Source organism: Tiliqua scincoides, chromosome 1 (genome assembly GCF_035046505.1).
Source record: "Tiliqua scincoides isolate rTilSci1 chromosome 1, rTilSci1.hap2, whole genome shotgun sequence".
Classification (NCBI taxonomy): domain Eukaryota; kingdom Metazoa; phylum Chordata; class Lepidosauria; order Squamata; family Scincidae; genus Tiliqua; species Tiliqua scincoides.
This window is the reverse complement of record NC_089821.1, coordinates 226,591,663-226,619,542: the sequence shown is the minus strand read 5'-3', so window position 1 is coordinate 226,619,542 and position 27,880 is coordinate 226,591,663. Positions and strand designations below refer to the sequence as shown.

At 43.3% G+C, this 27,880-nt stretch overlaps 2 protein-coding genes across 4 annotated transcripts in view; one reads left to right on the top strand and one right to left on the bottom strand.

Annotated features, from left to right (window-relative positions):
• Positions 1–203: 203 nt before the first annotated feature.
• On the bottom strand, positions 204–8,674 carry AGT (angiotensinogen). Its single transcript, XM_066611412.1, has 5 exons — positions 8,652–8,674; positions 6,842–7,646; positions 3,654–3,921; positions 2,005–2,149; positions 204–878 (listed from the first exon to the last, which is right to left on the bottom strand). Exons 2-5 carry the CDS (start codon positions 7,620–7,622, stop codon positions 687–689), a joined length of 1,386 nt encoding a protein of 461 aa, XP_066467509.1. The 5' UTR covers positions 7,623–7,646; positions 8,652–8,674; the 3' UTR covers positions 204–686.
• A 13,668-nt stretch (positions 8,675–22,342) lies between these two features.
• CAPN9 (calpain 9) overlaps positions 22,343–27,880 on the top strand; it is a 33,239-nt gene continuing 27,701 nt past the window's right edge. For 2 of the 3 annotated variants that reach the window (XM_066611409.1, XM_066611408.1), the window contains exons 1-3: positions 22,343–22,555; positions 25,840–25,909; positions 26,757–26,875. In XM_066611409.1, the coding sequence (XP_066467506.1) occupies positions 22,343–22,555; positions 25,840–25,909; positions 26,757–26,875 (402 nt within the window). The remainder of the gene's footprint in view (positions 22,556–25,839; positions 25,910–26,756; positions 26,876–27,880) is intronic. The other variant, XM_066611411.1, reaches the window with a different exon arrangement.

The following is a 27,880-nucleotide window of genomic DNA, read 5'->3' as shown; positions in this document are numbered from 1 at the left end:
TTGCTGCATGTGTAACAGCCTATCCTCCATACCTACTTTACCCAGGCTTTGCGCACTGGTGAGGACACTCCAACTTCGCCATACAGAGTTAAACAGCTTTAAAAAAAATCTCCAAGAAAAACAGCTTTGTAGGAAAAGACTATCTTTATTTACTGACAAGTTTCAAGAGCTGGTCTTTTGAGTCAGATTAGATGTCATGTTTATTATGTGGTATCTGCAGAGTTCCTTCTTAGCCTCATAGCTTATAGTAGAGACTACCCATGTCCTGACAACATCAACCACACCACTTCTCTAGATTTCAGATCAGGTGCTAAAGTGTGGTAAGTTTACTTTCCCACTTGGCAAGACAATACCGATGACCATGCGAGTCGCAAGCTCGTTGTCTTCAACAGCCACTTGTATTCACAATGCTTTATTGTGGCCTTACCGGCATGGCAAGTGATTACCAGCACACCACTGTAAGTTGTTTGCGTGGGCCTGTACATGTGCGTACTGGTATAGCAGGAGTTCTGTTCACTCACAAAGATTTTGAAATGCTAGTGGTAACTTGTATTGGTTTTATGTTTGAAAGAAAGATCCATTTTCAAAACTTCACCTGATAACCCAATAGGACCATGAAAACAGTTGCTAAGTACAGACCACTCCAAAGGAAATCTGGGAAACCATTTTTTTTTTTTTCTGTGAAGTTACACTCCTTTCAGGGGATTTGTTACTCTACCAAAATAAAGCAATGTGTTTGACTGCTCTTCGTATATAGCTATCAGGAAGGGCTCGCTCAGTGTTATTTTGAGTGTCTCGGCATCTTCATTTTGTCCAGAAGGGTTGTCATCTTGATCAGTTCTGCTGGGATTCAGCTCAAAGCATTGCTGATTTATAATCTGCAAGTACAAATGGACACAATGAATTAATCTGAGATTCCACCAGAGCATGACAAATGAGTGTTCAAGTAAATAAAAAGGTATTAAAAAGTTCTAATCAAGAGGACTTTGAGATCAGCGTGAAACACCCCTAAAATGTGAACTCTTAATCTAAAAAGCTACGTAAACTACTTTATAAACTCTGTTGAAAAAATAGAATCTAAATATTCTTAGTAATCATGTTTATATAAGCCAATGAGGTAAAAAACAAAGTATTACAGAAAATGTGGTTCAGTTGTGTTGCATTAGCTAAACTGTCTCCATATTGATAATGGTTCCTGCTATTGCATACTTTTTAGATTATGAATTGTGAAATCCCAGGCTGGCAACATTGTTTTCTAGTCATACATGTATGTTTCACATTGAATCCACATCAAACATGGAAAGGAGATGGAAAGGACAGAAAGGAGTTACATGGATGGAAAGGATTTACAGGTTCTTCACTATAGAAAAGAGGCGCCTGAGGGGGGACGTGATTGAGACATACAAAATTATGCATGGTATGGATAGTGGATAGAGAGACGCTCTTTTCCCCCTCACATAACATCAGAACTTGGGGACATCCACTGTTGGGAGAGTTAGGACAGACAAAATATTTCTTTACCCAGCGTGTAATATAACCTGTGGAACTCCTTGCCACAGGAAGTAGTGATGGCATCTTGCCTAGATGCCTTTAAGAGGGGATTGGAGAAATTTCTGGTGGAAAAGTTCATCATGGGTTATAAGTCATGGTAGGTATGTGCAAGCTCCTGGTTTTAGAGGTAGGCTACCTCAGATTGCCAGATGCAGGAGAGGGTACCAGGACGCGAATGTGTCTTGTTGTCTTGTGTGCTCCCTGAAGCATTTGGTGGGCCACTGTGAGATGCAGGAAGCTGGACTAGATGGACCTTTGGCCTGATTCAGTGGGGCTCTTCTTACGTTCTTACAGTATGTGCTTAACCTTGTACCTGAGAGCCATTTTTCTTCTCAAAGTCACTGTCCATATCAGCTGTTCATTTTGTCCTGAACTTTATTCTATAGTTTACATGGACTAAGTGTATAAAATATTATGGGAAGAAGTTGTGCTTGGTGCATAAAGGGATTGTACCTTTCCAATGGTCACGTTAGAGTCACTTAGCATAGTGAGGTTGGCTTTATTTCCCAGCAGTTCAGGCAGCTTCAGCATCTCAAGAGGCTCCTGCAGGTTATAAATGCTTTCAAAGGAAATAGTTGGCAGAGTCAAACGGATTTGTCTGCAGAGAGGAAAAAAGAAAATTATAGTACATACATAGTTATTCCTGACACCAGGTCTTTAGGCCCTTGAGCAAAACATTCTTCAGCATTGTTGATGAGTTTACAGTACTCTGCTGTATTGGACAACCTAGCGTGCCTCAGAGGGACCCACTGAAATGTGAGGTGCCGGGAGAAGATAGAGGACTTTTCATTGCATTGCCAGATGATTTCTTCAAGAGGGGGAGGAGAGGTGCAGTATAAAGAAAGGTTGATAAGCTGCTTTAGGTACATAGTCTGGTGTAACTGGGCAAAAATGCTGCCCAGTTTTACATTTAGCAGCAAGAAAGTAACTGCTCTGTTCCACCCAGTACAGCATTCCTCCAAGCAGCTATTTGCTGGTGACTCCCTTGTTATTTCACCTCGAATTGTAAGCTCCCTTGGGGCAAGGAACCCTGTTCTCATTTCTTTTGCTATGGAAACTGCTTTGAGGACTTCTTTTGTTGAAGAATTGTGTCATAATAATCATCATTCTACATGACAACGTGCATTTTTGAGAACTACATTTCAACCACGCTGGATGTTTTTTTCAGGCCATGTGATTGCTACCCGCTATCATGCCTCCTTGCTTGGGTAGTAAAGGGTCATCAGCCTAATATTTTGCAATGTAAGCCACTCTCTGTGAACTGCTTTTAGCTAAAAAGTGTTAAATAAATATTCTTAACATGGTTTGGCTCATTTATTTAAGACTTATTATTATTAATTATTATTAATCAGAGCACTTTGCCAGGTAGACATGCTTGAGCTATTGTTGCTCCAGTGTAAATAGTGATTTACATTTTTGAATCCAAGCCATCTCTATTAAAACATGGTATGATTGGCCTAAAATCACATGAGCTAGATAAGGTCCTTCCTCTAAAATCACCAGGTGGTATTTTCTATACATAAAGTGGTTTAAGAACAATTTGATTGCCTTCGAACTTGAACAATTTTGAACTTCTGATTGAGTGACTTGAGGAAGCTATATTAATTACAGTAACTTGTTCTCCCACAGAAGTCTAGTGTATGCAGGCCTTAATAAAGAATAAACTCTCTTTTTTTGGATCAAATTTATCTGATTTGACACCCTAATTATGTAAAATCCTGCTCTGGATCCTTTAAACTACTTGCCTGAAAACCAATTTCACCCCGACATGTGCTTTCAAAGAAATGGGCTATAATACAGTTTTTAGGAGTCCAAATATGGGCAGCCTTGCTTCAAGAAACTGAAAGGATACAAAGTTTGTAAAGCTAACATTTCCCCAACCCTCAAATACTCTTGTTTTGCATTTGTAGCTACTTACTGATGTGCTAAATGATGGGAGTCAGCAACATTTGATTTGAGATGCCAAGGTTGAACCTGGTGAATCTAAACCTGGTCTGCATTGTTCATCCAGCAATTGCACCTGTTAGGTACCCTAATATAACTCTCACTCAAACATAATTCATACATTCCAACAACTGTCTTAATGTTCTTATAAAACGTACCTTGGTGATAGTTTTTGAAGCCATTCTGAAGAAGGTTGCAAAGAATATTGGGCTTCGGCACTGGACAGGTAACTGCTATTAGCAGGCTGTAAAAGCAGCAGAAACACATCCTTGCTGATAGGAATCTTGATGACTGATAGGCTGAGGTCATCATCGCATTTATACTCAAAAGTGCCCATTACTCTCATCATAGGCACAGAAATCTTTGTGTCTGGACTGGGCCAGAATTCCTGAAGCTCTTTCAGCAGGGAGGCTTCCTTCACTGTGGCTGAAAACAAAGAGGAACTGGGGTTAGAGAAAGGGGGCTGTATACAACTTTGGTTGTATACAACATATACAGCTTTACATATAGGCTAATAGGTTCTGAGCTGTCTGTGACAGATCAAGAGAGAGATCTTGGGGTACTGGTGGACAGCTCAATGAAAGTATCGACCCAATGTGTGGTGGTGGTGAAGGCTAATTCCATGCTTTGGATAATTAGAAAAGGTATTGAGAATTAGACAGCTAATATTATAATGCGGTTGTATAAATTGATGGTAAGGCTGCACCTGGAGTATTACATCCAGTTCTGGTCACCACATCTCAAAAATGATGTAGTGGAAATGGAAAAGGTGCAGAAGAGAGCAACCAAAATGATTACTGGGCTGGGGCACCGTCCCTATGAAGAAAGGCTACAGCATCTGGGGCTCTTTAGTCTAGAAAAAAGGTGCCTGAGGGGGGACATGATTGAGACATACAAAATTATGTCAGGGATGGAGTGGATAGAGGGATGCTCTTTTTCCTTCTCACATAACACCAGAACCAGGGGACAGCCAATAAATCTGAGTGTTGGGAGAGTTTGGACAGACAAAAGAAAATATTTCTTTTTTCTTTTTTTCTGAGGTAAGCTACCTCAGAATTCCAGATGCAGGGGAGGGCACCAGGATGCAGGTTGTGTCTTGTGTGCTCCCCGAAGCTCTTGGTGGGCCACTGAGAGATACAGGAAGCTGGACTAGATGGGCCTTTGGCCTGATCCAGCAAGGCTCTTATGTTGGCGCATGATGATTAATAATTATTTGACTAATCAATGAATAACAATGATACTAGTTTATTATATGAAAACCTGACTTTCTTCTGTGCTAGATCTCAAGGTGGTACCCATTAAATTCCCAGGGTATATCCTGGCAATAGGCAGATCCACTTTTGCTCAGTTTCAGTCAGGTTGCTCTCTTATGTGCCTTCAAACCTGGCCCTGGGAGCACATGGCGCACCCTGATGTTGTGCACATAAATAGTTTGGGGTAATCGGGCACATATATATGAGAAAAAATCTTGAAGAATGCCGACACAGTGGAGGCATGAACCTGGCAAGATGTTTCTCCAGAAACTGTTTTCTATACTTTCATGGCTCTTTTGTTCCTACTGTAAGAAGCCCAAGGGATAGTTTGGATATCCCACTCTCTACAGTTGTTTGAGGTCTGGTTATTCTTCTCTCCACCCCTTCCCCATCTGCATGTATCTACACACGCTATTTACTTTTAAAGGAGTGAGCAACAACATGGCAAATTCCATCTCGCCATGCATTTTTTTTTTCCTGTTTAGACAAGATATCAGTTACACATATTATACATAGAACTATCACTGGACTGGTATTCTGCAAACTACAATATGCATTTGGGAAATGCTTTCATTGATTTTAGAGGGGTAAGGAAAATTACATGTCATCCTCAGTCTCTGCTGGCTGTTACTCATTATAGCCTATAGTTGAATCTTTAAGTATTGTTAGTTAATCGGAAAAATGTAAGTGATGTCAAAAGGTGACAAAGATCTGAACTTGAGTGATACTGTAATTTCCAATGCTGAAATAATGACCAAGAAAGAAGGGGAACATGTCTTCTACTGTGCCTTTAAGAGCAGCTTCCCATACATGTAGATGGGAACTGCTATGCTATCGGAGAGGCAACAGAGTGTGAAAAGCTTTTCAAGAGGTTGGAGAAAATTCTAGTACTACTTATTAGATACTAAAGACAGAGGACCTAAATCTTTACTTTGCTATGTAAACTGCTTTGCAAACATCTTTGCTGAAGAGTGGTATATATTGTAACAATTAATAGAAATAAATCTTATATAAAATAAATCTTGCATAAAACTGTTGATCCTGGCCCCTATGCCGCCTGGGGCCAGGACTTCAGAATGCTGCCCCCCCCCATGTCCAGGGGCCATCTGAAGGCTGGAGGAGGTTGCACGTGACCTTCTCCAGACCTCCAAAGGTCTCCTGAGGCCACTGGAAGGCCTTAAATGTCACAAAAACTAAAACGTATTTTCACCAGAAATACATACACACATATTTGGCCCACATCCTGTGTACACAGTTTCCAGATGTCAGGGATTTTCAAGGCAATTTTGAGTATATATGATTTTGGTGTACACTCCAACTTCGGAACATAACCCTTGCATAGAATGAGGGCCTACTGTGCCTGACGTGTGCGTATGTAGAAATTTAGTGAATCCAATGGCACCTATATTCCTTGTATTTTTGATAACTTTCCAACTGTTTCTATTTTTCAAAAATTTTTCAAAAATTAATAGTTCTTATAAATGGCTCCCCCATACATCAGCCTCATCATTATGACAAAAGCAGCACCTTTCTGAATCTAATTTATGTATAATGTGTGTGTTCCGTTTTGTACAATGCACATTACCTAAAAGATGATAGGTTCATATGGAATTAGTATCTGCAAAACTGGCCTTTGCAAGTTGATGGAAAGTTGCAAACTGTTCCATCAAGATTTCAAGGACAGTATGGGAATTAATGTACGCTGTGAAGCTCAGTTCTCAAGTAAAACGGAGATCTTAGCAAAGGACTTCAGTAAAATTTAAAACAATTTGGAGTTCTATTGCAGCATATACAATGAGCACTGATACTTTTGAAACCATCTATGTTTTATGCCAGAACATCCAGGGCCCCTCTTAAAAATATCAGTGCTGGAAGAAGAGAATCCCTGCCTTTTCAGGTTACTGAAAACCAAGAGGTTTAATACCACAAATCTCTACCTACATTTTGGAGAATATCCCACACCATACTATATGTTTGGAAGCAAGTGTGATTCTGCAATTCATTTATAGCTGATGAAAGAATGAGCTGAACTTGCTGTCCTCTAAGACCACCATTAGAATGACCATGTGAGGGTTTCCCCCTCCACTCCTTACCTTTGAACTTGGTGTAAGCTGCAAATAGTAATGTTGTGTCTGGGTCAATATCTGTCAGCAGACTTTTTGTTCCGTGGGTGCTTTTGTCTCCAACAAATGCATTGATTTGTTCCACTGCCTGTCTGGGGTTTGAAAAATCAACAGCTCGGACATAGAAATTAATGTCAGGAGAGGCCAAGTCGTAGACAAAAGACTCGTATAAATGAATATCAGGGGCAGAGAAAAGGTAGAAATGCTTAGAGAAGGCCAGTCCATCAGCTTCCTCTGGGTGGAGTGGACCACTGATGACCCTCAGTGTAGAAAGGACTTTGCGCCCATCAATTTTGGAGGTGCAGTTTGGATCACTAGATGGGGTGTGAAATCCCAACAAAGACTGCAGATCTCTTGCTGTTTGTCCAGAGGCCCCTAAGTAGAAGGCCAACAAGGACTCATAGATATTTGAGGGGGAGAGAAAAATATTATCTCCCTTGTGTATGTCCCTCAGTTCTTTATAGAAACGTGCACCAAGCACATAAACATTGCCTTTCAGGATGTTTACCCCAGAAGGTTTCACCCCAAGCTCTTCGCTCTCGTTTCTGAAGTCCACTTTGTAGGGTGACGTAATGTGACTCTCTATTGAAATGGGACTGAAAGTCTTCTCCAGCTGTCCCCGAGCTTCCACCTCCTCACAGCCTCTAGAGTTTTCAAAGGTAATCAGGTAGAAGGGGTGGACATACACCCGATCACAGTTGGCAGCGATGATGCACACCAGGACACCGAGCAAATTTGCCACGGAGTTCATATTTAGCTGGAATGTCAACAATGTCTATTTAAGGAAGATAAAAAGAAAAGGCATAAGTGGATTATTTGCTTGTTAAATTTTTTTTTATCCCATTTGTCCAAGGAGCTCAGATTCTCCTCTCTCCCATTTTTATCCTCAAAAAGACCCTTGTGTGGTTGCTTAGGCTGAGAGCAGATAACTGACACAAGGTCCCCCCTCAAACTTCATAGCTGGAAGGCTTCAAATGGAACGCTATCATAACTCCCCATTTTTAATAATTCATTTTACATTGATTTGCTCTTTTAGTCTATGGGTGCATCCCAGTCTCTATTTTTCACATTTCTGTACCACCCTTCCTCCAAGGAGCTCAGGGCAGTGTACATAGCTCCTTTCCCCCTGTTTCCTCACAACAACCCTGTGATGTAGGTTAGGCTAAGGGATAATGATGGCCCAAGATCACCCAGGAAACTTCACAGCTTAACAGGGATTTGAACCAGGAACATCCAAGTCTAAGTCAGACACGAGATCTTGGAAGCTAAGCAGGGTCAGGCCTGGTTAGTACTTGGATGGGAGACCGCCTGGGAATGCCAGGTGCTGTAGGCTTATACCATAGTCTTTCGAGACTGAAGGTTGCCAACCATTTTAAGTCAGACACTCAAAGCACCATACCATCATAGTTCTTAACCTTGTTGAGATCAAATTGAGGAATGCTGAACATTAAAAACATCACACAGGCTAATCTGTTTTTCACCTTCCTCATGCAGATAATTTCTTAAATTGTGAGCATTAGAATTTACTAATTTTAATTTACTATTAAATTTTAGACATAAAATAGACACACGCTTAAGACCTTATGGTGTTTTCCAAGGAGGAGATTTTTGTTAAAACAAAGGCCAAAGTTCAAACTGGAACAACGAACCATGTGAGCAAAAGAAGCTAGCAAATATGTCCTGTCACTAGAAAGAGAAAATAATGATCAAAAGTGATGTGTATGTTCTGGAATGGGTTCCATTTCCTCTCAACCATGAAAGAGCAAAAATGAGCACGCACCTTTCCTTGACTTGCTGCCTCTGGAAAGAGATTCCACGCAGTTTCCTATGTTCAGTGTCTGATCCCAAGCGACAATTTGGGTTCATGTTATATCCTCCTGATTGCCTAACCTAAGTTACATATTAGCTGGCCCCTCTGCTCTGACTTCTGGGCACAGTCTTCTGGAGCATGTGTTTTTCCATTTGAATCTGTGGCTTTTTCCTTTCCCATGAGAAAAGCAAACACTGATCTGGCTGAACATTTTCATCAGTGCTGCCTTTGTTATCTCTTCAAGGTCCTTGTTCGTTGTCTGTTCTTGCTCATCTGAAACGGAAGCAGATGAGGTTTGAATCCGGCAGTACAAGCAATGGGTGGTGTGATCTAACTGAAAGTTGTGTAAAGAGCCTCTGGTACACCTTTTGCATAATGTAACCAGCACACACAGATGATGAGATTTGGGGTGGAGGGGAAGACAGATAGAGAAGCTCAGGCCTTGAAAGTCAGAAGATCAGAAGACATTATGTCCTACAAACTTTTGTAGTTTTTTTCTTCCCACCATGTCTTCCTGTTTCCTTGGAAGTTCTTTGTTTTTGATTCTTCCAGTTTAAACTGAAGGAAAAACTTTCTGGGCATTTTAAAAAAATGGAGTTGGTAAAATTCAATCAATTCAGCCATGATGCTCTTAGCATGTATACAGCATTTTTCAAGTGCTTGAAGTGTTTCGCTTCCATACATGGGCAGCCCAACACAGACATGGAATGGGGGGAAAGTGTTGTAATTCATCATCAGTAATGTCACAGGCAGTATTCAGTAAGTGGCAATGACTCAAGCACATGTATGTTTCACAATCCACAAAGCACTTATTACCACAGCTGATGCATTAACCGGACAACAAATATTGCATTTTCCAATGACAAATCACAGCTGGTTTCAGGTGGGAAAGTGAGATTTCTCCACATCAGAAATGCCACTTTGAACAAAGAACATTGCTACCTTGGTAGATCCCACCCAGGTAGCAATGGTATATTATCATGTGCAGGTGATGGGAAAATAGTTTTAAAAGTCCCGTATTTTGTTCTGCTTTCAAAAAGAGCATGTATTATGAGATACAGCAGTGATTTCAGTGTAATTTTGACTGCAATCCTAACCACACTTTCCTGAGAGTAAGCCCCATTGAACAAAATAGGACTTACTTCTGAGTAGACCTGGTTGGGATTGTGCCCTTTGACACACACACACCAAAAAACAAAGCAGGCAGGAAATTGGGTTGCTAATTCTCCAGGATTCACCTGAAGTCTCTAGGAATGAGCTTAATTTCTAAGAGCCTACTAATAGCAGTCCTGGAGATTTTAACAGGGCCTCCCTGGCTAAATGACATTGCATCACGCTGAGGGGACAAAATCTACAGGAACAAGTTCAGTAAGAGTTGGCAAACATAAGGGAAAACTGCTTTCGAGCAACACTCAAAGTATAAATGATGAAAGGGACTAGCTGTTTGATATCTCAGAGGTTACTGAGGCCTCCGTCTGTGAAAAGATGTGGGAAAAACAGAGCAGCCTCTAGTACCCTTCAAAATAGATCAATTAACTCAAAAACAGCACAGGATTCAAGAAGCGCAAGTGAGTATGCAGATCTGGGATACTTCACATGTTACTTTTGCGAGTTTAAACTTAAAAGGTAATATTCAAGTAGGACAAACACATTTTTGGAAACAGGACTTTATACCATTGCAGATATATTCATAAGAGAGTCAAATCTGGCTGCAGTTTTCTGTCACATGTACATTAGGTCAAAAACCCAAGTTTGCAATCATATACATTCATAGATGCACTTGTTTAGCTCGGTATCGAGAGAATGAGTGTCGGAGATCGTTGAGCCAAGGTACACAAAGTCATGGACAACCTCCAGTTCATGCTCAGAGATTGTAATGCAGGGAGGTGAGTCCACATCCTGAACCATGACCTGTGTTTTCTTCAGGCTGATTGTCAGTCCAAAATCTTGGCAGGCCTTGCTAAAACGATCCATGAGCTGCTGGAGATCTTTGGCAGAGTGGGTAGTGACAGCTGCATCGTCGGCAAAGAGGAAGTCATGCAGACATTTCAGCTGGACTTTGGATTTTGCTCTCAGTCTGGAGAGGTTGAAGAGCTTTCCGTCTGATCTGGTCCGGAGATAGATGCCTTCTGTTGCAGTTCCAAAGGCCTGCTTCAGCAGGACAGCGAAGAAAATCCCAAACAAGGTTGGTGCAAGAACACAGCCCTGCTTCACTCCGCTTCGGATGTCAAAAGGGTCTGATGTGGAGCCATCGAAGACAACAGTGCCCTTCATGTCCTTGTGGAAAGATCTGATGATGCTGAGGAGCCTGGGTGGACATCCAATCTTGGGGAGAATCTACCCCAGATTCTCCCCAAGCAGCTACCCAAGCAGCTCCCCAAGCAGCAGATTCTCAAAAGCAGCTACCACGTTTTCCAGACTCACAAAGAGAGTCTGGTCCAACAAGAAGCTGACGGAACATACCAAGATCCAGGTCTACAGAGCTTGCGTCCTGAGTACACTTCTGTATTGCAGCGAGTCATGGACTCTTCGCTCACAACAGGAGAGGAAACTGAGCGCGTTCCACATGCGCTGCCTCCGACGCATCCTCGGCATCACCTGGCAGGACAAAGTTCCAAACAACACAGTCCTGGAACGTGCTGGAATCCCTAGCATGTATTCACTGCTGAAACAGAGACGCCTGCGTTGGCTTGGTCATGTCGTGAGAATGGATGATGGCCGGATCCCAAAGGATCTCCTCTATGGAGAACTCGTGCAAGGAAAGCGCCCTACAGGCAGACCACAGCTGCGATACAAGGACATCTGCAAGAGGGATCTGAAGGCCTTAGGGATGGACCTCAACAAGTGGGAAACCCTGGCCTCTGAGCGGCCCGCTTGGAGGCAGGCTGTGCAGCATGGCCTTTCCCAGTTTGAAGAGACACTTTGCCAACAGTCTGAGGCTAAGAGGCAAAGAAGGAAGGCCCATAGCCAGGGAGACAGACCAGGGACAGACTGCACTTGCTCCCGGTGTGGAAGGGATTGTCACTCCCGGATTGGCCTTTTCAGCCACACTAGACGCTGTGCCAGAACCACCTTTCAGAGCGCGATACCATAGTCTTTCGAGACTGAAGGTTGCCAATACTAAATACATTCATAGACTGGACCTTTGTATATATAGCAATCTTGGGGTCAGTTCTGATCTTTATTCTGGATCTTCAGTTATAGGATAAAGTATTACTGACATCAAATGAAGAATGTAGATAAATTCACATGAACGTCACCTATGGTTTTTAGTACTTGCACTTGTTTTCTATACAAGTGCAAGGAAAAACCATAGGTGAAGTTCACACAAGCTACTATGTTGGGTGTTCACTTATTGAAACTGGGTCCAAGTTCTTCATGAGCGTACAGAATCGAGACACTTCACTCTTGAGGATACATACCAACGTGCAAGCTTTGTGTTTTGTTTTTCCTACAGCTTGCACTTCACCTAATGAAATATTTGAAACACATAGTGCATTATAAACAGTGATGTCAACATTACATTCTGACTAAAGTGCATCATGGTCTTGTGCTATACATCACCTATAAAATCTCTGGGAGTGAGCCTCAGGGTCTAGTTACACATATGTTTAACTGAGAAACCTGCCTTGATCAGAGCTTAGGTTTGTTTATAAATAGGTAGTGCGAAATGGGTGAAATGACCCAGTGTGAAATGGGTCAAAATTGCAGCAGGGGTAGGGGGCTTTAGAACTTAGTTAGTTAGTTAGTTAGTTAGTTAGTTAGTTAGTTAGTTAGTTAGTTAGTTAGTTAGTTAGTTAGTTAGTTAGTTGTCATTGTGCTACAGCACAACGAAATTGATGCATCTTTGAGGTACAACATAAATAACTATATACAACAATCACATCAGTCACACTCCGCACACTCACCCACACATTCTGTACAACATGCATCATATAATATAAAACAATATTAACAAGACCATGTTGCTTAGGAGCATGATAACAACTAAGTCACCCCTTTGGTAGTAATTTTAAGTTCCTTATTCAATGTAATTATAGCTGTGGGATAAAAACTAAGAATCATGTGGTGTGTGCTCTAATAGTTCTGTATCATCTACCTGAAGGCAGCAGTTCAAAAAACTTATGAGCCGGATGGAAGGAGTCTCTCAGAATACTGTATGACTTCTGCAGACATCGAGATGTAAGGATGTCCTCCAAATCTGGTAGATGAAGGCTGCTAGATGAAGTTTGTTCCTACCACAGTTTTCATCCTAATTGCAATCCCCCCTTCCCAGTGCCATTTTTAAATTTTTTAAAAATAACCTATTGAAAGTCAATGGAAGTTTTTTTTTTTTTTAATTTAGAAATGACACACAGGGGCTATGATCAGGATGAAAAAATAAACTTGTGATAGGGCAAACTACTAAAACCCAGCTGTCTTAAATCTATGGTTATGTGTCCCTTACCATAAGTTACTGATTTCCCCACAGCCACTCCCTATACCTCAAATAGAGATACTTGCTTGATATTTTAAATTACATTATTGTTGATTATGCTCCCAGAATAGGGGTTTAGGTCCCAATCCTATCCAACATTCCATCACAGATGCAGCCACAATGCAGCCCTGAGGTAAGAGAACAGATGTTCCATTACCTTGAGGAGGCCTGTGTGACTGCCCCCCTACTGCTGGGCGCAGTGCACGCCCCATTGGCATGATTGCATCTGTCCTGGAAAGCTGGATTGGATTGGGCCCTCATTTATGTTTTGGTTTACCACCTTTCTCAATAGGCTCAAGGAAGGTTTACAAACAGGCTGAACATAAATCCAAATTTGGAATGATATTTTTCCAAGTATTATTCCATGAGACAATCTCATAGAACCTCCATTTCTCCACATGTTGCCTATTGCAGTGCAGCCATCATCCTGGCTGCCCGCGCTGCACTTTCCCTGCTCTTGCAGCCAGCTGCAACCAAGCTTGAGACCAGTTTCTCAATTACGTTACCTGCTTTTTTTTTTTTGCCAGCTGACTCCTCCATACTCCACTACTCTGCACAGACACACCAGGGGCTTCCTGGTCTCCCGTCCAAGCAACTGATCCTACTTTTTCAGCCAAGGGGCTCAGCCTCCAGACCACAACTCCTAAACATCCTATTTTTCTTAAGTACTTTTCCTACAGTTTAAAAACAAATTCAGGAAGGCTTTGTCTATCAAAGGCTATTTGACACAGCAGCAAAATACAACCTCCATATTCAAGGATAATGGATCATGCTTTGCTTGTGAGCTTCCCACAGACAACTGACTGGACCTTTGCCCTGAACCAGCAGGGCAGTGTTGTTAAATCAACAGAACCTTGAGAGTAGAAAGCTTGTAAAGTCATATGCCACCTGGAGAAAGGTTGCAGGATGTTGAAATCTGCATTTCTGCACAGCTCTGAAATCTGCACTGTTCACATACTAATCTAATGTACTAACCAACAAGTTTGTCAAGGCAGTGGATCACATTGTACCAGTTTAGGCTTGCATTTGATTTCATAAGAGTGCAGATCCAGGCCAATTGTGATTTCTTAACAGCTCCGCACTACTTTTACTCTCTTTACTACTAAAATCTACTTGTCTGAGAACCAAAGACAGGTGAAACAAAGTTAAAATGTTGCTGATGTGCAGGAAATGGGTCATGGAGCTGTAGGGTTGGCCTAGACCTCTTGTCGTCTGAGGCGGCATGCTACTCCCCCTTACCCAACGATGTCCCGGTCTCCCACTTCCCAATGTTCTAGCTCAACTCTGTCTTCCCTCTACATTTCTTCTTCCTCTCTATCCCTCCTTCCTTTTCCATTCCAGGTGGTGGAAGGAGAAAGAGGAGCAGTGGAAATAGAAGGCAGACAGAGATAGATGTTCCCGTCCCCCACCAATCTGCTGCCTGAGAGGACTGCTTCAGGTTCCCTCATGGATGAGGTGGCCCTATGGAACTGGTGTTTTAAAAAGTCAGCCTTGGAGATAAGCCCACAATACTGTTTACAAGTCTTACCCACACCTGTTCAAGTGGCACATCTCTCTCTCTCTCACGCGCACACACACTATACATAACTTTTATTGAGTGTTCTCCTGGAGGCTGGTCTCTCCATCACCTTCAAAATATTTAGAGCGTTATAGATACTCAGTAAGGGGTTCCATCCACAAGCAAAAGGAATTGGGATTCCCTGTGCTGTGTACTTGTTGGCATCCTTCAGTCTTGGAAGACTATGTTATTGCGCTCTGAATAGTGGCTCCAGAACAGTGTCCTCTCCAGTGCGCGAAGCCTGGGTAAGGTAGATATGGAAGATATCCCATGCAACAAATCCCTCCTCTCCACGTCGCTGAAATGGTCCAATCGAAAGGTAGAGGCCAATATGGTTGGTTCCAGCGGCGTCGCAGGAGTTGCCACAACATGACTGTGTTCAGCCATGAACTGCCTCAGGGACTCCGGCTACGGATTTTGCCTCGAGGTTGACTCCTGAAGCCTTTTCCATAACTGGATGTAGTCACAAGGCAGTGGAGGTTTGGGATCAGAGTTTTCCTTCTTTCAGATGAGCTGCCTTCCCAGGCTAATGAGTCCCATCTACCCGGTGGTTGTTTTGCTGTGTAACTGGTCTATAGGTTGGCAACCTTCAGTCTCGAAAGACTATGGTATAAGCCTACAGCACCCGGTATTCCTAGGTGGTCTCCCATCCAAGTACTAACCAGGCCTGACCCTGCTTAGCTTCCAAGATCAAACAAGATCGGGCATGTGCAGGGTAACAGTTGCTGCTATGTATTTGACTAATGGCATGGTTTTATTGATTTATTTATATTATTAGCCAGTCCTTTCCACAAAAAGAGAAGGTGTACATTTTAAAAAACTAATCAATGAAATAATACATTAGAGACCTTTGGGCCGGTTTCTGTATTATCAAGTCATACATGCAGTCAGTGAAAAAGGGGATGGTGAATAAGACAATGGTATACCCAGTGGGAGGGAATGTCAAACATGTGGACCAAAATGGATGCACTATATAAATAACATTTAAACAGAATTATGAATATTGCAGAGAGGTAAACTAACAGCACATTCTTTTATGCATCTACTCAGAAATAAACTCCACTGAGTTCATTGGGACTTACTCCCAGGTAAGTGTGTATAAGATTGCAGCCTTAGAGCCCAATCCTGGGCTCAGTGTGCTGGTCCACCACTAACGTACAGGTGCCATAAGGCCTGTTTGCGGGTCATACTGCTGGGCGAGCGGCAGTGGTAGCTCAGTGTTGGCTGGCGCCGGGCTACCGCTGGGCGGGCGCCCGATCGCCACTGCTCGGTGGTCACACAGACCGCCGAGTGGCGGAGAGGTAAGCAGGGGCATGGGGGGAGGCATGGAGAAGGCATTCCGGGGAGGGGGGAGGTGAGCGGAGGGCGGGTGGAGGGCAAAGAGGAGGGGTGTCGGGGAGGCAAAAGGCGGGGAGAGGCCGGGGGAGGGAGAGGGGAGGGGGAGGAGAAGTTCCACGGGATCCAGAGCCTCCGTGTAGGGCTCACCACCTTACATGGAGGATTCACAGCCCACCTTTGGGTTGGTGATGAATTGAGTAGCCCCATTGTGAGGCTACTGTGCTTACCCGGGGAAGTGGGTGGAAGTCCCCCTCTCCTGAGGTGCTGCCCGCAGTGCCTTGGGCACGGAGGATGCGGAGGCACCGCTGCAGCCACGTGCCCCAGGCAGCTCAGTATTGGGCTGCCCATCATGGATATCATAAAGAGTTAACAGCCCAATCCTCAACTGCCTGGTGTGCGGGGCTGCCGCAGCATCAAAAATGACTGCTGCAGCATCCTGAGTGCAACCAGGCAGCCACCAGTGGCTCCTCAGGAGATGGGGACATTTGTTCCCCCGAGTATGGGAAGTAACTCCACAATGGGGCTACTCAACTCTGCGGCGGCTCTTTAGCCAGTGCAGAATCAAGAAGCCTTGTGCCAGGCCAACACAGGGCTCCAGATCCAGCTAAGCTGAGCTCCACCAGTCCTGCCCCCTCATTCCTTGCTCCCTTCCCCTGCCACGCCTTCTCCCCACCCTCCGCTCGTCCCAGAACACTTCCTCCCCACCTACCTCACACCCCAGCTTACCTCTCCACCACCAGGCATTTCACACAGAGTGTCTGGTGGCGGATCACAGGCCTCTGACGGGTGCTGTCCCAGTGCGGGCACTGGGCTGGCGCTAACCCCCGCAAATGTGCGTTATGGCACATTTGCAACAGTGCGCACTGGCAGTGAGCCAGCACACATTGCATAGGATGGGGCCCTATGTTAAGTTGCATACAAACAGACATGCATACTGTCACATACTACCACAATCGTATGTAAATTCACAAAAGCATCCCCACCCCCAAGCTCACACACAAAATATAATAAACTAGTTTTGCTCTGCTGTGGATCCAATTATTTCCCTCCTCTTGCATCTGTCTGCCCCCTTGTGAGCATGAAGTGTAAATATGAATTGTTTTGTTTTGTAGGTTTGTATGCTCTGCATAAAATAGCCACTACCCTGACATCCAGGACAGCATGGTACATGGAATTCTTGGAGATAAGCTTTCATATGGGTGTAAGAAAATAACTCTTCTAGATGCTATGTGTTATGTAGCATGTTGTATCGTCCTGATAATCTGAGTTTAAAAATTAGTATTTAAAAACAAGTATGTATGGCTTTGGCCACAAAAAACTACTACAAGATTGCAACTCATTTTTAATCAGGAAAATGCTATTGTAACATCAAAATCAGCAATTTTTAGTCCTTTTCATCTCATGGCACACTGACAAGGTTCCAAAATTGTCAAGGCACACTATCTGTTTTTTGACAATTGACAAGGCACATCACATTGCTGGCGGGGGGCCTTCCCCCAAACTCCCACAACACACTAGCGGACCATTAGCGACACACCAATGCGCCATGGTACAGTGGTTGAAAATCGCTGATCTAAATGTTACAAAGAAATCAAAAGATAAACCAGGGGGTTTAAAAAAAAAACTTTCTGTATCATGCTCACAAATTGATATGGCAGTTACAGTCGGTTCTTATTATCTGCTAGGGTTAGGTTCCTGAAAAGCCTAGTGGATATCAAATTAGCAGATACCGAATCATTGAGCCTTTGGAGAAAATTGGGTTCGTTCCAGGGGATTCTTTTCACCACACACTCTATGAACTTTTTGAAGCTGAATCTTAACCTGAAGTATATGGGTGATAGGGCTCATTTGCATCTCCAACATCTGATGCTTCCTCGCTGTGCTGGATTTCCCTTGATGTGCTGAAGCTTGTGGCAAATGTGATGGTGATTGCTCTGTACTGGCTATCTCTCAATTCGTTGAAGCTTGCTGGCCCAACAATGAGGCCTCAGAGATCAGCAGTGGGAAGGGGACTGCTTCACCTGTCTTCCTTCTCCACCTGTCTTTTGGCTCCATCCCTTGGATTGTCCAGCCTCAGAGCAGCCATCAGGTAGCCTTCCAGAGTCCTCTCATCATCAGCCTCTCATCATTGCCAAGGTCTGAAGGTTTAGCTGGAGTCCCCAAGATGGTGCCCAAGATGGCAGAGCAAGTCTTTACTTTGGTAAACCTTTATTGGCATGTAGAAAGTCCAACGATAATAATAAATATAACAAGGCAACGAGATACAACTTTATCAACTATTAACTTCTGGCCATTGCCATAGAAACTGCTGCCAGAAATTCCACCACCAAAATGGTGATGGAAGGGGAGTAATCACTAAGAAGGATTGGGAAAGGATCAACAAGAGAAGCAGGAAGAGAAGAGAGAAGAAGGCCAAGTAGGTGGGACCTGAGTTTATGATGGGCAGTACACCGAAGAAGAATATGATCCAAAGTATCTGGTTCAAGTGAACAAAACAGACATGATCTATTTGAACAAGGGATCTTAGAAAATCTCCGTTGGTGTATTGCAGATGGAAATATGTTCAATCTCGCTAACATGAAAGCCCTTCTTTTGCTCGGATTAATAAGTTGGACAAAATAATTCTCAGGGTGGCCAAGGGGGGGGGACAGTCCGAAAAAAAGGGGTGAGCAGGTCGGATTCTAATTAGACAGTAATGTTACATATTCTTGCTCCCAGAGTTTGAGTTTAATGAGATGATGCGCTTTTTGAAGGTCCATATCAGCTAAAAGTTCAGGAGAAAGATCTAAGGAAGATAATTTGGCATGGATAAGTTTGGACCAATTAGATGAAAAAGGGTCTTTTAATAAATCTAAGAGAATGGAATTCAGGTGAATATTAAGATGGAGTCTGAGCCAAAACTTAAAAGTGGAAGTCCAAGCTACAGTAGTGGGAAGATGAATGCCCAATTCCAAGGACATAGTGGACAACCTTATTAAGTTTGGAACTCCAAGAATTCTTCTCAGAAATTTAGCTACTGCCTTATCTGTCTCCTGATTAGCTGCTTCAATCCAGACAGCTACTCCATATAATAATTTGGGATAAACTTGTGTTTGGAGAGCATGAATGGCAGCAGGAATATACTGGTTACCTTCATGAAAATGAAACCGAGCAATCACATTCTGAGATAACAGAGCTGAGGAGATGGTGGATCTACGGTGGTATAACCAAGAATGTCTATAATGAAAAATAATTCCTAAGTATCTGAAGGATTTGACTTGCTGGAATATTAAATTGTCAATCCTCCAGGAGGACAATGGCAGAGCAAGTCTGGAGGCGGACACAAATGTGTCTGACAAGTCTCCACAGGCCAATACCAATGCCCGTTTGATGTGGCACAAGGGCACTATTTGTGGATAATGAGAACATAGCTGCAGATAACAAGAGGTAAATGGCAATTTTGCCCCTCGCAGATAAGCAAATTCACAGATAGCAAATTCACAGATAATGTGAACTCAAGGTATAATTATTTCTTATGACATAATCATAAGTCCTACATTTACAGGAGTTACTCCAAGATGGTTCTAAGTACTGATAGGTAGGACCATTCACAGTTAAAATTTTCATGAAAATTGTTTTCACTTTTGATGTGGTCAGAAATAACAAATATTCTAGGTCCACGCAGCTTTTAAAGTACTTGGGGGGGGAGGCATTGCTTGATTTGGAAGCAAGGTAATATTGCTTGTTTAAAAATTGTTAATGAAATCAAAGGATTGCAGGAAAAAATGGTTATTTCCAACCACAAATGAATGATGCCTCATCATTTCAAGTCTTGAAAACACAGGGGAATCCAGTCAGATTTATTCCAGGTACAGGTTCGGGGCTGCAGAAAGCAAAGCTGATGCAGAAATCTATTTTACGCTAAGCATTTTGAAACTGCTCCCTCTGCTCACTTCAGTATAGTTAATTAGGCGGATAAAATAATAGCAATGTGTAAGAATATGTAGCTATAGTGATGATGTTATCAGAAATGTGTGTGGTTAGGAAAAGTGATCATGGCTGGATGAGTCTCCTCTTTTGTTTTCATCCAGTGAAGAATTTTGCAAGAGCTGGCTTCACTGCTTTTTCCTGCAAGCAAACAATGGTACCTTTTCAGTCCTTAAGTGACTTTTAGTGTCAACCCCTTATACTCCTAGCTAACAAACTTTGCCATTGACCATTGCCCTGTCTTCTAGTCACTTGTTTTCAACCTGAGTCCATATGGATCAGAGATATCTGGACATTGTTTAAAATCAAAAGCCATGGTTAGCTTTTTTCAAGTTTACCGATTCCTGGTTTGGCAAGCCAAGATCAGTCTAGGCTGGAGACCTTTTGCTACTTTTACCTTATAAGGATGCCTCTGGTTGGGGCCCAGTGTTGCTGGCTATGAGAGAATTTGAGTGCATATACAAGAATCAAGGGCTTTTGGGCCCAATCCCATCCAATTTTCCAGTGCCAGAGCAGCTGTGCCAATGGGGCATGTGCTGCGTCCTGCGGTGCAGGGGCAAACACAGAGGCCTCCCCAAGTTAAGGGGATATTTGTTCCCTTATCTCAGGGCTGCATTGCAGCTGCACGGTGCTGGAAAGTTGGGTAGGATTGGGTCCTTCGTCTTTCTGCATACTCATTTATCTGCCAAAGATAATGGGCATGCTAGTTTTACATTTCTTATTCATTGCCCCTCTACAATTTAATTACTCTCACAGAAGAATTATGAAAAAGTATTCTCTGCTACAAGCATGCAGCTATTAATTTAATGGTAAATATAAACAGAGAAAGGGAAAACAGAAAGATGAAATCCAGTTTTGATCAAAGGAAGAATGGAAAAAGGTTAACCAAAAACAATTAAACATCTGCTGTATATGCCGAAACCATTTCTGCAGAATGTAAACAAATCCTCTCCTTACTCAATCCATGAAATCAGGCCAGTTAACAGCCTGCTTTTCTGCAAATCTTTATAACCTCTCACTGTCAAGGAGCCTCCCACACTCTCCAAATGTACTGTGCCTCCTAACTAATTAATTACATAGAGCCCCCCAATTAACAATTAAGTCCTCTGTCAACTCCACTTTTCTTTCTGTTCTGCATTACTGAGGACCACTTCATATTCATAAATTCCAGCCCTGACACAGAGCACACCAGAAACCACTTCCTGTGGGCTGAAGCTATCTGTTGAAGCCATAATATTTCAGTGGGCCACATATTTGAATGGGTTCTCTTCACGCTCCTCCTGATTAACAGAACCAGGACATGAAAAGAGACAACCTAGAAACATGGTCTCTAGACCAGCATTTCTCAAGCAGTGGTACTTGTACTACCAGTGGTACTTGAGATGGTGTCCAGTGATATGCACAGGACTCCCAGACTCCTGCTGCCTGGCAGTGAGACCAGCAACACAATGCCACAAGTAGCAGTAAGATGCTTGATTTGGTGGACAGAGTTCCAGTGTATGATTTTCATGGACTCAAAAAAGCTCTCCTGTCTGCCCCAAGCCTCTTTCCAGTGTTTGTTGCTTTGTGTCAGTCTTCCAGTTCAGAAGTAACTGGCAATGACACCATTACCAGTTACTTCTGTTGGTACTTCCAATAGGTGGACCATGCAAAGTGGTACAGCAGGGGACAAATGTGGAGAAATGGTGTTCTAGACTGAGAGCTGTAGCACTGTGACAAAGTGAATGTGTTCTGGATACGTGTTATGGGAGAGTGGGACCTCTTTACTTTCAGAAGGCCTTTCATTTGTAATCAGGGGGTCTATGGAAGTTGTGCCTAGTAACATTTCACAGATTTACCACCCTGCAGAGGCCATGCCTCCACACCCTCCCCTTATCACTTGGTCATAAGTGAACAGGTTTGGGAGTGCCCCTTCTCTTTTTCTGGGTGGAGCAGATTCATATTCCATGGTCAACAGAGAGCTATCTCTCATCTATGCATTGTGGTTTCTGAGTTAACATACCAGGTATTGAGCAGCTGAAACTTCTGAGGAAACCAAACAAGTTTCCTTTTCTATTTGTTCTCAGGGTGTTCCTTCCTTTACTATTCTTGGTGACTGGGACTGTCAATCTGCCATTCAAACAGGTGGAAAAGAGGAGGAACCTGCTTGTACAGAAGGTTTTATCACTTCCCTGAAGGTCTTCTTGCTAGCTGCAAGGGGCAAGTTGTTTCTATCTCCTTTTTTGTTGTCATTTTGTGGGAATTGGGTTTTTAGTTTTTTTGTTAATTTTTTCCTGCTTTGCTTCCTCCATCTCAAATACCTGCAACAGGTGAAAGAGAGCAATGCCTTACACCTACCGGGACTCAGGCCCACGGGCTCCCCCCGTACCCCAGAGTGCACGTGCCACCCACTCCACTGGCCAGACGTACAAGGAGCTGAAGCTGGAATGCCAGCAGAAAGGGAAGCTCTTTGAGGACTGCGACTTCCCAGCTAACGACTCTTCCCTTTTCTACAGTGAGAAGCCTCCTGTCCCCTTTGTGTGGAAAAGACCTGGTGTGAGTACAAAAGGTTTCAAGTAGAATGTTGTGCAGAATCAGATTTTGCCATTCTTTGAAAGGCAAGTTTCTCTCTTTCAAGGTGAGACCAGCATACAAAAGGTTCAAGCAGTGCTGAGGAAAGTCCTGTGTTCATGAGAAGAGGGTGGAGTTCCTGTGTCTTGTGTGACTGCTTGTGTCTTGTGTGACCTATAAACCTTCAGTCATGTTTCCTGACTCTCTGCTCCTCTTGCCCTCTGTTCTGTGCAGGCAAACGGGGAAGGGAGTATGACAAATGTCCTTTAAAAAAAAAAATTATGGCTAACATGTATATTTGTGGGCAGGCAGGATAGTCTTTGATTCACCTCTTCACCAGGTGAACATCTCCTGCGGCATTGGGAATTGTAAAGATATGATGGAGCAGATATCTGGGTCATGACTTGGCAAGCCTAATTACTTCCCATCACCACAACAGAACTGTCACTATCCCCACCCCATCTAGTCCATAGCTGATTCCCTAGGTGATAAGCAGGACTGTGTGTGTCTTGTGATTCTGCAGTTGTAACACAGAAGTATTAAAGTGGTTAAGGTTAAGGAATATAAACAATCACATCTTGAGAATCTCAGATTTCATTTTTTAAAAGCAGGCATCTAACCTTTAAGGCTGTAAAGAGAGATCTGAAAGCCTGTGGCTCAATGCCTACTAGAAGTTCAGAGGCTGGGGATGAGGGTGATAAAAGATTTGCCATGGTCAGGGGGCCAGGCTGTAGTGCCCTACATACTTCAATGCCCTACATACTTTGCCCTACATACTACTTTAATCCTCCCCATCACTAAATATAGCAGAATAAATTATGGAGGAAAAAAGTAAATGAGAGCAAGTGTATTTAATCTGCATCACTTACACAGGTGGAAGGCTTTCACTTTTTTAAATAATATTTTGCCTTTGTATAGCACTTTGAAGTATTCAGTACCCCTATGAGATGTTCCTGTTATTATCATACTACAGTTAGGATGCTGAACTAGGCTTGCTAGCTAGTGAGTGTATGACAGGCATTCAAACCAGGAACTTCCTAGTTCATAGCTTAGAACCCAATCCTATGTACGAGCTTATGTACTATGTACATATGTACATAATCCTATGTACATAGATTGTACATATCCTATGTACATAGCTTATGTACCCAATCCTCGTATATCTGTAAAGTCCATTATAGTTAATGGAGTTTACTCTCAGATGTGTGGATAGACTCTGGATTATCCTGGTACACAACTTTGATTCCCCCCCTCCTATTTTAGTGCAGTGTATGTATGTATGTATGTATGTATGTATGTCCTGAGGGCATATGAGGACCTCCCCCTGTGCTGTGTCCTACTTACCTTAGATAAATATACACATAAACACACTAGAGGAAGGAACCGTATCAGCTCCTGAAGAATCTCTTACTTTTCCAGTCCACCTACACTATAATGCTCCAAGGGCCAAGAAGTGCTTTTGTCTTTTTCAGTTCAGTTACAAGCTCCATGTGAGCGGCTGTGTTGAACAAGCAGGTGGTGCAGCTTTGACTTGCCTTTTGTTCCTCTGATCATGACACACCGACCTCAGTCATGTTCTACCCACGGAAAGGCTCTGAACAGCAGGAATGCAGCCAGGTCACCTGCTCTCCACCATTCTGTCCTCTGAAGCAGCAAAATACCCTGGGGAAAAAAAATGCCAATCTCTGCCCTGTATTCATTTTAGAATGATCCATAGCAAGCGTAGCTACTGCAGGCTAATTGCCTTGACTGCCAATGGATATTTCTCAACTCTCCCTGCTGTGTAGCCAATGATTGGCCTTCCCACCACCCATTGTGAAAAAGATTTTGCTCTACAGGCCTGTTCTTGTAGTGACCGAGGAAGGGTATTTTGGTCTTTTAAGTCTTGTTTTGCTTGTTCTGTCTCATGCCTTACTCAGGGCTTAATTTGAGCCCAGGTCTCAGCAGGGTTTATCTCCAAAATTTGGTTGTTAATGCTTGGATGTATCACAGCAGCTTATAAAGTTCTTTTATGAGGAGGTATTATTTATGCACCATCATCAGTGTATATGATATCTTACAGAGTTTGAAAGTAAAAAAAAAAATAAACAGGTCCCCACCCAGGAATGCCTGATGACAACCTAGAGCAGGGGTGTCCAAATATTTTGGCAGGAGGGCCGCATCATCTCTCTGACACTGTGTCGGGGCCCCCCCAAAAGAATTAATTTACATTTAAAATTTGAATAAATTTACATAAATGAATTTATTAAAAATGGAACTTATATGAATAAATGAAGGTCTTGCAGTAGCTCAAGGCCGATAAAAGGCCTTGCACAAAGCAAGGCCAGCCTTTCCTTCGCTGCCACTGTTGCATCACAGATGTGAAACAGCAAGTAGTGGAGGGAGCCCTCATCCCACAGCTCAGGTGAGAGGTTGAACAACCATCCTTATGCTGAGAGCAGTTGTGTCGGGCCAGCATGAGCTCCAGCAAGTATCTGGAGGGCCAGAGACTCATTGGAGTCTGGGGGCTCCCTGCGGGCCGGATTGGGAACCCCCGAGGGCCGCAAGTGGCCCCCAGGCTGGGGTTTGGGCACCCCTGACCTAGAGAAATGTGTTGCCCTTGAACTGGCTGACATGGGGTGGGGGAGTGTTTAGGGAAAAGGAAGCTCAAAGCCTTTCCAGAAGGCGACATAGAAGCAACACAACAGCTTGAGCCAGCTGACAGCATCCAGCATAGCCCAGTCTACTGGTGTCCATACCCATCTAGATGCCTGCACAGGGTGCTACTGAATTCCAACAAGATCACCATTCAGGACATGGGAGCCACTTTGTCCTTGGTCGACTCTCAGTTCTGGTGCCTGAGTAACACTACTGATGATCCCACCTCACCCAGTTGTGAGCGTTGGCTGATTTGAAGACACAGTGTTGCTCCAGGTCGTTGACATGGCAACCTTGCCTGGCTGCAAGGAGCTTACGACCTAAGATGGGGGGGGGAAGAGGGGGACAGCAAAAAAAAAGGGAGCAAGATAAAAAGCTAGGGTAGAAGGAATAACATCATTTCACAATGGGGATTAAGGGGTTAAGGCAAAAGAAGGGGGTAGCACCATATACATGTTTGGCAACATTGTTTAGAATATTGTTTTGAGAGCGATAGAGAAAAAGGGAAGAGCTTGGCAGAGCTTGATATCTATTGATTGCTTGCTTCCTGTTAGGATAGACACAGAGTTCCAACCATGTCAGCGCAATATACACTGTTCAGAGTACTTATCTCCTGTTCTATATTCTTCAAGGACATTGTTAAAGACCCACAGTTTATTCTTGGAGGCGCCACAAGAACTGACATTTGTCAAGGGGATCTTGGTAAGTATTTTTCCACTGTGCAGGGTAAGGAGAGTCACTTCGAAAAAAACAGAAAAAAAAACCACATTTCTTATCATTATGTTCCTATTTGATGTCAGATTCTGACTCCAGTGTTTTCAATGTGTGCAACAAGAAGGCTCACCAGATGACTAGTACCACACAGAATAAAACCACACACTGTGACACAGTCATCAGTTGTTATGCATTTTAATCTGTACCAAGAGGAAGGGAGTTGGAGAGGTGGGTTCTGTCTTGTGGGGGGAGGGTGCCAAGGTCACATTGCACATAATACATTAGCAAGCACATGGCTATGTGTATATGGTTTACTTGGAACAATGTGGGTCAGTTGGTTTGCCTGTGCGCAGTCACTTCCAAGCATGACCTGTACATTGAGAGGTCAGATTTGGGGATTTGCCTTATTTTGGCCAACACAGTAAAAACCACTGTGCACATGTATGTATGGAAGAATTGTAAGATGGTTGCTAGGTTGGGGTCAGAGCAGAGGAGCTCATATTCCAAAGGGGAAAGAGCCAACAACATTAGAAGTGTGAGCTGCCTTCTCCATTGTAAACATGGCAGTGCATCTTTGCAAATGTTCTCCAAGGCACGCCCAAAATGCATGGATCTACTACCGGTAGGTTGCTGCTTAAATAAGATTTTGTTTGTTTGTGCCACCACAAGGAGAAGCATTAGTAAAACTGAATAACCAGAAGGTTAGTCAAGCAAGAAAGGTTTAATGGGAATTGTTTCACAGGGCAGTTTTGATCTGCATTTCTAGGTGTGGATTGGAAATAATACCACTTATTTGGGATGAGGTAACATCTGGGTTGTTCTTTGCCGTTTCCAGGTGATTGTTGGCTATTAGCCGCTATCGCATCTCTTACCTTGAATGAAAACACATTAGCAAGAGTTGTGCCACAGGATCAAAATTTTGGACCAGGTTATGCTGGGATATTTCATTTTCAGGTAACTTGGCTCTTGTAAAAAAAAAAGTCTAAATGTTCTAAGGAAGACACAGCTTTATAGGGTGGTGGTTTGAAGCACCTGATGGAATCTTACAACACCTGACATCAGAGCCTAGGAGAGGGGGGTAAAGGGGGTAATTTGTACCCGGGTCCAGGGTCAAAAAGGGGACCCAGGAGCCAAAGGAAGGGGCCCAGAAAGTTCCTGGGATCTGACATTTCCTATCTACTCAGACTTGTTGCCTGCATGGAATGATGGGGACGTGACCAAGAGAGTGCAGCTGCAGCTACTGGCAAGCCATATATGTTTGGCCCAGGAATGCATACATGGCATTCCTTAACACAGTGTCAAATCTGGGAGGAAACTGCTACAGTGGCTCTTTGACTTATGGATCAGCTTGCCATGAAGGGATATATAGGAGGTCAGGGACACAGCTGCAAGTTTACAGCTGCTGCAGAAGTTGGTTTTGATCCACACAGAACACTGTCCATTCTAGTTGGAGCCTAAATATGATGACGCTAATTTTCTGCATGAATTTCTATATTTAAAAGCTTTTAGAGAGATTTAAAAGATTTTAGTGGGTTTTCTGTATTACTGTACCTACTTGTTGATACCACATGGGTGTGTAGACCTGGGGTCCAAAGACCTTTCCAGCGGTCTCCACCCTCCCCTCATCCTGTTTCACCCCTCCTTGTCCCCATTCTGCTCACCCATCGACACCCTCCCCAGCTCTGTTTCGCCCCTCCCCTTTTGCAAAGGGGTCCAAAAGAAACTTTGTACCCCCTGATGAAATTCCTCTCAGAGACCCTGCCTGACATTACCAGAATCCAAGCTTGGAGAGAGAGAGAAAAAACAGGTATATTTTACCTAGGTTGCAAACCCATTATTATTAGGGGGAAAAATGAGGCCAACCTTCAGACTATGCTTGAAGGTGATTGCTAATGCTTGTTTATGCAGGCTTATTTCTCTGTAGCACTTTTCATGTGTTATGCTGAATGCATGTAGAGG